The sequence below is a fragment of the Rosa rugosa genome, chromosome 2, assembly GCF_958449725.1.
Source record: "Rosa rugosa chromosome 2, drRosRugo1.1, whole genome shotgun sequence".
In the NCBI taxonomy this organism is placed as follows: Eukaryota; Viridiplantae; Streptophyta; class Magnoliopsida; order Rosales; family Rosaceae; genus Rosa; species Rosa rugosa.
In genome coordinates this window covers 38,713,385-38,726,467 of record NC_084821.1, presented here as the reverse complement: position 1 = coordinate 38,726,467, position 13,083 = coordinate 38,713,385, and the positions used below count along the sequence as shown (strand labels likewise).

General features: G+C 41.3%; 1 protein-coding gene across 1 annotated transcript; it reads right to left on the bottom strand.

The window, feature by feature from the left end:
- Nucleotides 1-6,916: 6,916 nt before the first annotated feature.
- On the bottom strand, nt 6,917-8,435 carry LOC133730718 (F-box protein CPR1-like). The gene is made up of 2 exons (XM_062158258.1): nt 7,227-8,435; nt 6,917-7,084 (listed from the first exon to the last, which is right to left on the bottom strand). Exons 1-2 carry the CDS (start codon nt 8,433-8,435, stop codon nt 6,917-6,919), a joined length of 1,377 nt encoding a protein of 458 aa, XP_062014242.1.
- Nucleotides 8,436-13,083: the final 4,648 nt, after the last annotated feature.

Sequence of the window (13,083 nt, the reverse complement as noted above, 5' to 3'; positions counted from 1 at the left end):
TGATGGGAGGAGGGGTATTGCCGCCTTTCTCCCTTGGGAGTTATTTTTGAAATAGTTGCAATCTGTTTAAGGATAATCAAAATTGACAGAGAGAGAGAGAGAGTTTCGATTCAGAGAGAATGAGAATTCATGTGTATTATTCTTCTCACAAAGGAGTGTATTTATAGGAATACATAGCTAGTGTGAAAGCTCTAAGAGAAACTCAATTTGGTAACAATCTTCTCTTGTTGATTGAGGGCTGCAGCTCCACATACTTGCATTCAATGATGAAATCTGCCATGCTTGTTGCCTCTTGGTATAAAGCATGTCACACAAGTCTTCATACACTCAAGTACCTATGTTTATACACTCAAGTACCTATCTATACACTCAAGTACTTATTACATGATATAGACATTTATACTATGACTCATACATACTACAACATGAGTCATATATACTACAACACTCCCCCTTGGATATTTCATGTCAATAGTATTGTCTATGCCGTGCGCTTCGAAGTTGCCTCGTTAAAAACCTTGTCAAGTAATAAAACCCTGTGGGAAAAACAACCTTGGTCGAAGGAGAAAAAGAGCACAACGCGCGTTGAGTGTGGAGTATGCAATATCATAGCTTCAGAGATAAGTGGAGTCTTCTTATCAGCATCATAAGTAGGTAGTATATATGTCTACGAGAGGGATGCATTTAGAGTTGCTGCAACAAAACCTTGCCCGGAAAACCCAGTGGAAAAAAACCGTGGTCGAAGGGAAAAGATGAGCAAAAGCATATATGTTGAATCAAAACATCTTCAGGATGTAGTATAAGTGGGGCGACCATGCTAAAGATGTGCCTCGTTAAAACCTTGCCAGGTAACAAAACCCAGTGGGACAAAATAACCCTGGACGAAGGACAAAAAGAGTACACGATGGTCAAGTGGGTATACTTCTGGATACTCCCCCTGATTTCAACATCTCCTTTGTGTCTCCCAAACGTGGTGTTTCTCTCGTTGCCTCATTAAAAACCTTTTCCGAGTAATAAAAACCCTGTGGGATAAAAATAACCTCGGTCGAAAGGGGAAAAGAGCACAACACACTCTTCACGTTTCGAGACCATATATGTAGACATCTCCCCCTCTGATTGATCTTTGAGGAGAGTCTTTTATTGCTGATTTTATGCTTGATGTTGTCGCTTTTGATGCAGCCTTGCTTCATTTGTTTCAAAATAAGCAGCATTATCTTAAATGCTTGTAGGCTCATCTGTGGTAGACTTCAAACTACAACTGTTCGAACATGCGTAACTATGGATCCAGTCCATATACATTCACGAACTACTTCGTGAAGAGCAATACTCTCTGCATTGTTCGAAGATATAGCGACTAAGGTCTATTCTGTAAACCTTCAAGATATCGCGGTCTTACCCATGGTGAACACTTTACCAGTCTGGGAAGGCCTTTGTATGGGTCAACAGATACCCAATATCAGCAAAACCTTCCAAAAACACTTATGTCATTTTGGGGTAGGGATAGAAAACGCAGGCCAGCGTTTGGCGGCGTTTCTGGTGTGTGATGGGTCTGATTCCATCATCTCTTTGTAGGGATAGAATAAGCCCATATCGATCGTACATCTCAAGTATCGAAAGATATCTTTTACACCAATCCAATGGCGTCGCGTTGGCGCAGAGCTATACCTTTTAGCTAACAAGTTTATGTCAAAACGAGATGTCCAGTCTTGTGCATTGAGCTAAGTACAATAATGCGCTTATTCGCACTTCTGCCTCTTGCACATCTTTGTCTGATCATCCTTCAGACAAAAGATGATCCTTTTTAGGATCAAGACTACGAACGATCATGGGGTGCTTGAAGGCTTGACCTTTTGTCAAAATGTCTAAGCATCTATCAACACGGTGCTCAAGTTCCAAACTGAGGCATAATCGTGTTCCCCCAAAATCCTTCATCTCAAACTCGGATTTCAAGTGTTCAGCGGTTTCCCTTAACTCTTTAAGGGTTTCTAATGAAGATCATGTCCAACATGAAAACCGCGATAGAATCCGAAACTTGTTATGGAAACGCGCGGGCATATCCCTTCCCAATCAAGTAGTCACTTTTAGCGAGCGTTTCAACTCTATTGCAAACGCGCTCCGTGGTCTAGAGCCACTTGATTTGGGTAACTAAAGTTTCACTATGAACTTTCATGTATATTCCATATCTAGATCCCCATAGAGATACGTAGTGACCACATTTATAAGCTGCATGTTCAGTTATTTGGAAACTACCAAACTGACAGGGTAGTGGAGTGCAATGACATCCATTACGAGAGAATATGTCTCATCGTAGTCAATTCCAGGGCGTTTTGTGAGAAGCCTTGCGCCATAAGGCGAGATTGCCATCTCTTTTTCTCAACACGCTTTCTAACGAAGACCCATTAGTCAATAGGTTTTTATGTAAGAAGGTGTTGGCATCACTGGCTCAACGACCTTCCTCTTCGTTAGAGAATCTTACTTAACCTGGATCGCATCTTTCCATTTAGGCCAAATTTCTCTACGTTGGTATTCATGCTTCAACGGAGCGTGGTTCGATATCATCGATCTCAACAAACTCATGTGCATCAAAATGCGCAAATACATCATCAATTATGATGGAGTTTCTATTCCACGTCTTATGTACACTAGTGTGATTTTCATAGAGCTCTATATTCTCGGAAATAGGTTCTGACGTTGAGGCGTCCCCCAACGATAACCATAATCCGGAAGATACTCATAAGACGGATGTTGAGTGTCGATGATCCAAGGATTGTGCCAAAGTATCCTTCGAATCCACAGGCTTCCCAAGCATCTTAGCTGGGGCCATGGCCTGTAACACCAGAGTGCCACTTTCTATGGTGTTGGCGCCTTGCCTACCTCTGTGTAGGGTGGTGCTATGTCCTCTTATTGGGACGTCCTTCCTTGCAGGCATTTTTGCAGCAAATGTGTGTGATCTCATCACTTTTAATAGGGATCGAGATGAGACATAGTGGGGACAGACCACGACAATTCCTGTCGTTCCTGCTGAACATTCGAGTTCTTATCTCCCCCTAACAGCAAATGTGTGTGATCTCATCACTTTTAATAGGGATCGAGATGAGACATAGTGGGGACAGACCACGACAATTCCTGTCGTTCCTGCTGAACATTCGAGTTTCTTATCTCCCCCTAACGATGGGAAGACTGTCTCATCAAAGTGACATCCGTAAATCAAACGGAAAGGAGATCGCCTTGCAAGGGCATTAAGTGGCGAACGATTGTTGGAGTCTCAAATCCAACTAAGTTGCTCACTTATTGGTAAGGACCTACCATAGGCGCTGTGGCAGCGCAATTGGCACATAAATGGCTCACTCGAATGTGTGTAAGTACAAAATATTTGTACCCAGTCACTAGCTGTAACGCAGATATACATTGAGTGGCGGTAGGTCATAGAGAAATTAGCATAGTTGTATGCGATATTGCATCTCCCCAAGCGGATATAAGAAGATTGGTGCGTATCACCAATATCTGAACTACCATCGTAGTTATGTCCGCGAGACCTTTTGGGCGTGTATATGGGAATGTGATGTCTAACATCAGTCCCTTTGCAATAACCATCGAAAGTCTTCGATGTAAACTCTCTAGCATAGTCAAATCTATTTGACTGAAGGATGAATCTGGGGGGTGAGCCCATTGTCATATGATTTGTGCTAGGAGTATAGCATACGTAGCTTTTATAGATGGACAATGGCACAACACGTGATTAGTGTGTTTGCGTGTCAACCAACATCATGAGATATTCAAACGTCCGCAAGTTGGTTGAATAGGTCCATAAATATCACCTTGGATTAATTGTAAGAATGGTATATTTTCTTTAGTGTCCTTTGCATAGGATGGTCTCGATCCTATCTTTGCTAAAGAGCAAGCTTTGCAAAACGAAGTAACTCTTTGGACCAATCTTTGGTTCATACTTCTTTTCGTTTTTGAGGAATGGATGTCCGTGAAGTCTTTAATATACGGAACATCATATCACGACCTGGATATCCCAAACGGTCTTGCCAAAGCCTATATGTGTCAGAATCCCATAAGTCATCTCTTATGACATGGTTTGATTCAATGACTCGAATAGTGGTTGCATGCAACCCACTAGAGCGACACATAAGTTTCTCTAATACTCGTTTATGTCCGTAGTCATTAGAGGCGATGCAAAGGAACTCTTGTCCATTCTTACAATGTGTTTTCACATGAAAATCATTGGCTCTTATATCTTTCAAGTAATAAAGTTCGGAAATTAACACATGTCCATGACATTTGAATAATAATGCGACACTTTATTAATAGCCAATGATTACATCAAAGTTTCCAAAATCTATTCCAAAATAAAATCAAACTTATACAAATTGTAATTGCCAATCCGTTTGGTAATTCCAATGAAATATGACCAGGGAAGTAGAGAGATGTTGGTGGAGCGAGGCTCGCTTAAATACCCCGATCTCAATTACTTTCCTAGACATCATACTTCATTGGGTACGCCACATGAGAAAGAGTCAATACAATTGTCATTTGTTGACTAAGGCACATTTGCCGTTTTATTGGAAAATAGAAAAGGACTATTCTAATCAAAGTCTGCGGCATCCTCGTGCTCTTTACAGCTTTGAAGTCCTCAGTGGTGAGAGTGATATCTTCACCATCTTCATCTTCAGCAAGATTGATATCTTCATCTTCAGCAAGATTGATTTCTTGCTCTCTCAATTGCCTATACTCCTTGTAGCTTGCAGCTAGTTGGGTACTTGCATGGCATTGCTTGAACCAATGCTTCAATTGATCCATATGGTATCACATCAAGATAATTACTTGAGCAGCATGCTTTGTGGGTGTTCGTTGGAACACAAGGCCCTGGTTAGGTGCCTGTATTATGGGCAATATCCCTCTCGTAGTGAGATGGTTCTCAACGTTGGTTACCCAGCCATGGTATTCCGAGCCTGTTGAGTCAAGCATTGGAAAGTCGAGTCTAGGTTCATTCGACATCCTGAACAATAGGAAGATAAGATATATTAGTTTCGGAGTTTAAACTTCCACGAAAACTAAAATAATAAGATTTCTGAGCTATGCTACCAAGAAATCAATTTCCAAGAATATTTGGATTTAGATGAAAACAATGATGTTTGCGGATGCTCTTAGTCCGATTATTATGAACACTCTTAGTTCATTGATTTACGAACACTCTTAGTTCGTTTAGAGTGAATCCCCACGATTCCACTTTTAGTCCATAAATTGATGTTTTGCGGACGCTCTTAGTCCGATTATTATGAACACTCTTAGTTCATTGATTTACGAACACTCTTAGTTCGTTTAGAGTGAATCCCCACGATTCCACTTTTAGTCCATAAATTGATGTTTTCCGGACGCTCTTAGTCCGATTATTATGAACACTCTTAGTTCATTGATTTACGAACACTCTTAGTTCGTTTAGAGTGAATCCCACAATTCCTGCTTTTTGATTACAAGTCCCTGAAAAGAAGAGAAAAATGAATACAAACTCAAAACAGGAACTTTAATCTTTAAAACTTACTTGTTGAAATTCGGAGCAAATTTGCTTCTGAACAAATCGCACTTCAAATGTTATACAGGTCTCAAAACTGCTCCAACAGGGCTGAAATTTGGAGATAAGATATAAGAGACAGAGATTAACAACTTTGATGAAGAAATGATTTTGATTAGATGTCCCGAAAAGGACGTTTATCGGCGTGCAAGCAGGTTGATCTGCACAGGAACGATCATACTGAATAGCTCCCACTTTGAATGGTGTACATGTCTTAAAACGACTTCAACAGGGCTGAAATTTTGAAGTCAGATAGAAAAGACATATATGAAGAACTTTGATGAAGAAAGTATTTTGATTAAAGGTGCTGAACAAGATGTTTCAGGGTGTGCAAACAGGCTGATCTGCACAGGAACGAGCGTGCTGAACAGCTCCCACTTCGAATGGTGTACAGGTCTCAAAACTACTCCAACAGGGCTACAATTTGGAGGTCAGATAGAAGAGACATAGACGAACAACTTTGATGAAGGAAAGATTTTGATCTGAGGTCCCTATCAAGATGTTTCGGGGCGTGCAAACAGGCTGATCTGCACAGGAAAATCACTTAAAAGTGTTTGGCAGGTGACTCGGCAGCTGCTGCGCAGCTTCTCGGCAGCTGCTGCGCAGGTCGCTCGGCAGCTGCTGCGCAGGGTCTCGGCAGCTGCTGCGCAGCTTCTCGGCAGCTGCTGCGCAGCTGCTCGGCAGCACTTGGCAGCGGTCTGGTTCTGTTCAAAAATTCCGGCGGCCGGTTCAGGCCTTTTCCGGCCGGTTCCGGCGATTCTAAGGCCGGTTCTGGGCTTCTGGGATCAATGGCTTTGATATGAGCTAGGTTTTGGAGGTTTTTTGTAGGTTTGGAAAAATGACTTCGATTGATGATGAACTCTACTCTTGTCAATTTTCGATTCTAATTCTAGAGCAACTTCGTGCTGATAACGTGTTTAAGGATAATCAAAATTGACAGAGAGAGAGAGAGAGTTTCGATTCAGAGAGAATGAGAATTCATGTGTATTATTCTTCTCACAAAGGAGTGTATTTATAGGAATACATAGCTAGTGTGAAAGCTCTAAGAGAAACTCAATTTGGTAACAATCTTCTCTTGTTGATTGAGGGCTGCAGCTCCACATACTTGCATTCAATGATGAAATCTGCCATGCTTGTTGCCTCTTGGTATAAAGCATGTCACACAAGTCTTCATACACTCAAGTACCTATGTTTATACACTCAAGTACCTATCTATACACTCAAGTACTTATTACATGATATAGACATTTATACTATGACTCATACATACTACAACATGAGTCATATATACTACAACACAATCTTCCTTTTGTCATTGTTAAATGCTTAATTGGGGTTTCACATAGTAATGTTTCGCTTGTAATCAACAGATATCGATGGAGATTTGGTGTAGCTGTTCATGTTAGTCACATCTCTTGAGTTCCAACTACCTCCTAAGTTCCAAGTGACAACATTCAAGATGCTCATCTCTCCAATCCCATGGAAAATTGAAAGCATGAACATAATCTAAAATTTCATAACAATTGCTGTTTCATTCTATACTTGTACGCAAACATGACAGAGTAAATTCAAAGCATTTATAATTGAAATCGAAAAACATTTGTAATCATTTTACAGGTATATAGCACAGAGAAATAAGAAAACCAACCAAAGCCAGAATAGAGTACCAGTGATCAGTAATCCAGAACAGAGCACCAAATATTGGGGTTTGAATCTCTTCCACCTTCTCTTCTTCCACGGCACCACAACCAGGAAGCCGGTGCAGGCTCTCTTCATATAGAATCATTGCCGGTTCAACCCCCCTCTTAAACATATCTACAATCGGTTCCTCATCTCTAGGTTCAATCCTCACCATCTCCATCGTCGAGTTCCTAGTCACTTTCGCCACAACTGCACTACTTCCCACAGCCAAAAACGGCCGCAGAAACACAGCCTTCCGAGGCTCATCGGTTATTTTCAACTTGAACACCTCGGTCCACGACTCACCATCACCATTCTCACCCCTAACCCATAACTCCATAACATCACAAACACGAGCCGTATATCGAAACACATGTAGCCTTCCTCCCCAACAACCCACACACCCAACATAATCTCTATCATATCTCTGCCAAAAACCCGGCGGCGGCGGCGGCATCTCCCTAAACTCCTCCTTGTCCAAATCAAAACCAATAATCGCCGACCCTAACCAACGATCGTTCCGAAACCAATGAAGCGTCTCCCCCACCACAACCGCCGCCGGGTACAACGTATAACACAACAAAGGGTGCACTTCAATCTTTCTCCAAACCCCTGTTCTCCATGACAACACCTTCACCTCCACCACATTATCGCCGTACTCAAACACATTGTCCGCCGCCGCCACCACGACCTTGTAGTCGTCCGTGGCCGACAAGTACCCGAACCCGCCGTACAGAACAGTGTGGGTCGCCGAGGAAAAACATGGGTACGGTAGATTACGGAAGAAACCAGTTGATGGGTTCCAGATGAAGAGATCACAACTGCTCAAAGTGGGATCCGTACAGACGCATACCAGGCCGTTGCAGGAGCCGAGGAGCTTGATCGATTCGGGTTGGTTGTTTAGTTTACAGGTGAGGTTGCGAATCGGAGAAGACGGAGACGGCGTCGTTTCCAAGTCAAGGGATTCGACTTGGGAGGGGGAGCAGTAGAGGAGGAGGCGGCGGGTCAAGGTGTGGTGGCGGCGAGCTAGTTGGAAGTGAGATTTGGCGAATTGGGGGTCGGAGATTATGAAACGCCACCGTTTCGAGACGCAAGTGCAGCGGATTAAGGATTTGATGGGGAGTTTGACCAGGATGTCGGAGACTATGATGTCTTCCGGTAGTTGGTTTTCCGTCATTGAAAGGCGGCGGTGGCTGTCGGAAAAACGGTGTCGTTTGGAGTTTGTGTTTGCCGTAACACTGACTTTGAGTTTGACTCCGAGCTGGTTTTATGTCTCTGTTTGTTCCCGGATAGAACCTAAAATTACGGACTTGCCCTCTGTCTTTTTCTTTTTGGGTGTAAGGACCCGTTCAGAGGATGGGTTGACCCGGTAAACTAGATTGAGATAGGCAGCCCGTTTAAGTAACCCATTAAGACAACAGCCCAATAGTTCTTTCACTCCTTTCCCTCTTAGGCATGTCCTCCTTCCTGAAGATGTGAGCAAATTAATGCACACCCCTTATATAACTTCATGAGTTTGACTGCAAATTTCTGCATTGGATAGCCAAAATGTGCCAAAAACATGATTATAGAGAAGGAAATATAGCCATCTGCATTTCACTTAACTACCATGGTTAGGAGGAGGAGGAATAAAATTGATGGTTTATTCAATTCTGAGGGGATTTGGTCAAATGATCCTGCCACTATGAAAGTTACAGCCAAGGAATTTTTCAACAATTATTTGCAGCTGAAGAAAGACCTGACCTGAGGTTCCACAGTCCCATTCTTTTTCCTGATATCAATGCCAACGAACTTCAGAGGATGGATAGACCTATTACTATTGCTGATGTTCATAATTCTGTCTTCAAGATTGGTAGTCTAAAAGCCCCTGGTTTTGATGGCTTCCCTGCTCTTTTCTTCCAAAAACATTGGAACTTATGCTCAAGGGACATCTTCAATATTGTTAAAGCTGCATTTACTACTGGTGAGGTACCTCCTGGATTAAATCATACTTTGATAACCCTTGTTCCTAAAACTCAAGGGCCACAACATATGCATTTATTTAGACCAATTAGTCTTTGTTGCACTATCTATAAAGTTATTTCAAAAATTTTAGTGCAAAGAATTAGACCATTGTTGAATAGATGGATAAGCCCCAACCAGGTAAGCTTTGTACCTGGCAGGCATATTTCAGATAACATTGTGATTGCACAGGAAATTATTCATAAATGCAGGAATACTAAGGGACAGATGGGGTTCTTGGCGTGGAAGATTGACTTATCTAAAGCTTATGATAAGTTAAACTGGCAATTCATTGAACAAGTGTTGTGTGAACTACAACTTCCCTTGAAGATTGTAAAGCTGATTATGAGTTGTATCACCACTGCTAGTTATCAAGTCATTGTCAATGGTGAACTGACTGAAAACTTTGTTGGCGGCAGAGGAATTAGGCAAGGCGACCCTCTATCTCCTTATATTTTTGTTTTGTGCATGGAAAAGCTTTCACACCTTATTAATTCTACTATTGATGTGGGGCAATGGAGACCTATACATTCGTCTAGAGCTGGACCTTATGTATCCCATATGTTTTTTGCTGATGATCTTATCCTTTTTTCGGAGGCTACTGTTCAGCAAGCAAATATTCTGAAGAACTGCATGGACATCTTCTGCAAGTTATCTGGACAAACTGTTAATTTTGAGAAGTCAATGGTTTATTGTTCTCCGAATATTGATGGTGAGTTAGCTAATGAGATAAGTGCCATCTGTGGATCTCCGTTGACTAAAAATTTGGAGAAGTATCTGGGAATGCCAATAATACACTCAAGAGTGACAAAGCATACATATGCAGCTGTGATCGATAAAGTCCAGTCAAGATTAGCTAGCTGGAAAAGCAAATCCCTCAATTTGGCAGGAAGACTAACTCTTATTCAAGCTGTGTCTACTACAATACCTCTTTTATACTATGCAGACTGCGAAGCTACCTGTCCACACTTGGAATAAGTTGGATAAATTAAATCGTGACTTTCTTTGGGGTGACACTGATCAAAGCAGGAAAATTCATCTTACCAACTGGGATATTGTGTGTAGGCCAAAATCTAGTGGTGGATTAGGCATTAAGAAGGCTGCCGAAATGAATAAAGCTATGCTAGCTAAGCTAAGTTGGAGATTAACCCAAGGTGATAATGGTCTTTGGTGCAGGATTCTGAGAGCTAAATATCTTGGCAGTGAGTCTATTCTGCAACAGAACTATCAAAAACCGAAAAACTGCTCTAGTACTTGGTCTGGAATTGTTTATGGTGCTGAGTTACTGCGAAAGGGTCTCTATTGGAGAGTTGGTAATGGTGCCTCTGCCAAGTTTTGGCATGACCATTGGTCTCAATGTGGTATTCTCAGTCATATTGCCAATATTCCTACTCACATGAACAACAATGCGGTTGTTAGTGACTTTTGGCATAATAATGAGTGGAATAGAAATTTATTGGCAACTTGTCTCCCTGATGATATCATAGGGAAAATTACCAGTATCCCCATATCACAATTCAACTCCCCAGACAAGCTAATTTGGAGAGGTACACCTTCAGGAACTTTCTCAGTCAAATCTGCGTACGAGATCATCTGTGAGGACCACACCAATACTAATCCTATGTGGAAAGCCATCTGGAAACTCAATATACCCCCAAAACTTCGAACTTTCCTTTGGCTTATTTTGCAGGGAAGAATCTTAACAAATGAACAGAGGCACCGAAGGCACCTTGCTGCTGACCCATCATGTCCTTACTGTAGTGGCCAAGTGGAGACTCTAACTCATCTCCTAAGAGACTGCAAAAAAGCTAAGCAGGTTTGGCAAGCTTTCAATATTCCTTTACCTATGCAAGCTACCTTTATTTTGGACTTGAGGAGTTGGATTTTTGCAAATTTGCTCTAGAAAAATATTAACTATCATGATATTTAGTGGAATTTATTTTTTATTTTCTGCTGTTGGTTCATTTGGAAATGGCGCTGCAAGGGAATTTTTGAACCAAGTTTTTGTGTTCCCTTTAACTTTCCTGATGTGATCCTTGGATATGCGTATGAATGGTTTAAAGCAAGTCAAAAGCCTATTCCCTCTAGAAGTGTTCAAGTGGATTTGCTATCTTGGAACAAACCTATGGCTGGTCATTTCAAACTTAATGTTGATGGTTCAAAATTCAGGAAATGGAAGCATTGGTGCTGGTGGTCTCATTAGAGACTCCTCTGGCTACTGGATTAGTGGCTTTATGTGCAATATTGGGTTTGGAGAAGTTTTGCAAGCTGAAGCCTGGGGCTTGTTTTATGGGATGAAGCTTGCCTTGGACTTGTCAATCACTCATTTGGAAATTGAGTCTGATTCTGCTGTTTTGGTGAACCTTCTCAAGCAAGATGACATTGATTATCACCCTTTGGGAACCATCTTGATCAATTGCAAACAGTTTCTGCAGTATTTCAACTACTCTCAAGTCCAACATGTTCATAGAGAAAGAAATATGGCAGCTGATTTTCTTGCCAAGGCCAGTGTCTCTAACTCTCCTGGATTTTGTCTCCTCCGAAGACCTCCTGCTATGGTTACCAATACCTTACTTGATGACATTGCTGCTGTAGCTCACCCTAGAATGTTTTCTAGCAGTCTGAGCTAGGATCTTTTTGCTTTTCTTTCTGGGCCATTGGCCCCTAATGCACCAAAAAAAAAAAAAAAAAAAAAAATATAGCCATCTGCATCTTCGACCTTGTTTGAATTCGCATCAAGAGAAGTCCCTACATGCATGCATGGTCTCCTCTTGTAAATGAGGATAATAGAGAAGGAATTACAGCTAGCTGCACTTCCTTTTGGGACCATCCTAGTGGTTCTTCTCATATATGCACTTCTTGCCATCCCATTTCTTGGTTTGGGTGGGCTAACTGGATTTCAAGCAGCTTGTGCTAGGAAGCAATATCCAAGAGAAATTCCATTATTAGCTTGGTGCCTACCACAAGATCGAACACCTTGTCAAATGTTACACCCACCTGTATGCAAGCATGTGGCGCTACAAAATGCACTCTACCTGGAATTTTATTTGTTAGATCATCCTCATCATAGTACTGCTGTTGGTCATTTAATTCTGGACATTTCTTGCTGCAATCTTTTATTTTTTTCGACTATATATGTTGTTCTGTACTATCGATATGTTACATTTTTCTTTTCATGTCAAATATCCTCTTGAAATTAACTAAGCATAATATCCATTTTCCTTGTTGTTTGAGTTTGGCGTTTGTTCTTCTTTACTCACTTTCAGTATGTGTAAACTATCTATAACATCAATGATTCATTGGTGATCAACTGATCATCTCATCGATATCTCAACTTCAGGTCCCAGGAACTTGTCACTTACGTAGCAGCTATCAGAAACGATGTTGGTTCATCCCTTATGGGAATAGGAGCCAGTAACTTCAGAAGTCTCATGCATGGTTAGTTGGAGAGTTGTTTATGATTTTTGGAAATTGCAGGGAAGACGAGGGCAATATATAGTTGCAGCATTGAAATGCCAGACAATCACCTTTTATGATATTGGTATAGGAAGAGCTACTGGGATCGTTTGGAATATCCCATAACCTTATCAACACTTCTCTGCACTACCCTAGCTTTGAACTGATAATTGAGAATCCAAGAGCATCGAATTGTCACGTTGAACGGCAACCAAACAGTGAATTGCATGACTTATATTTTCTCATTAATGTCAAATATTTGGTGGTATTATTTAATCTCTTGGATAGGATCATAGGGATTTTTATGACCATTTGATTGGATTAAATGGTTTTTTTTCTTTTCCAAATTAATATCTATACGGGTGGTT

Bases quoted from the DNA above. Each gene is read 5' to 3' on its own strand.
- LOC133730718 (XM_062158258.1), bottom strand. From the start codon at position 8,435: ATGACGGAAAACCAACTACCGGAAGACATCATAGTCTCCGACATCCTG. The intron at 7,085-7,226 runs GTTGGTTTTCTT...ATGAAATTTTAG, and splicing joins GGTACTCTATTCTGGCTTTG to ATTATGTTCATGCTTTCAAT.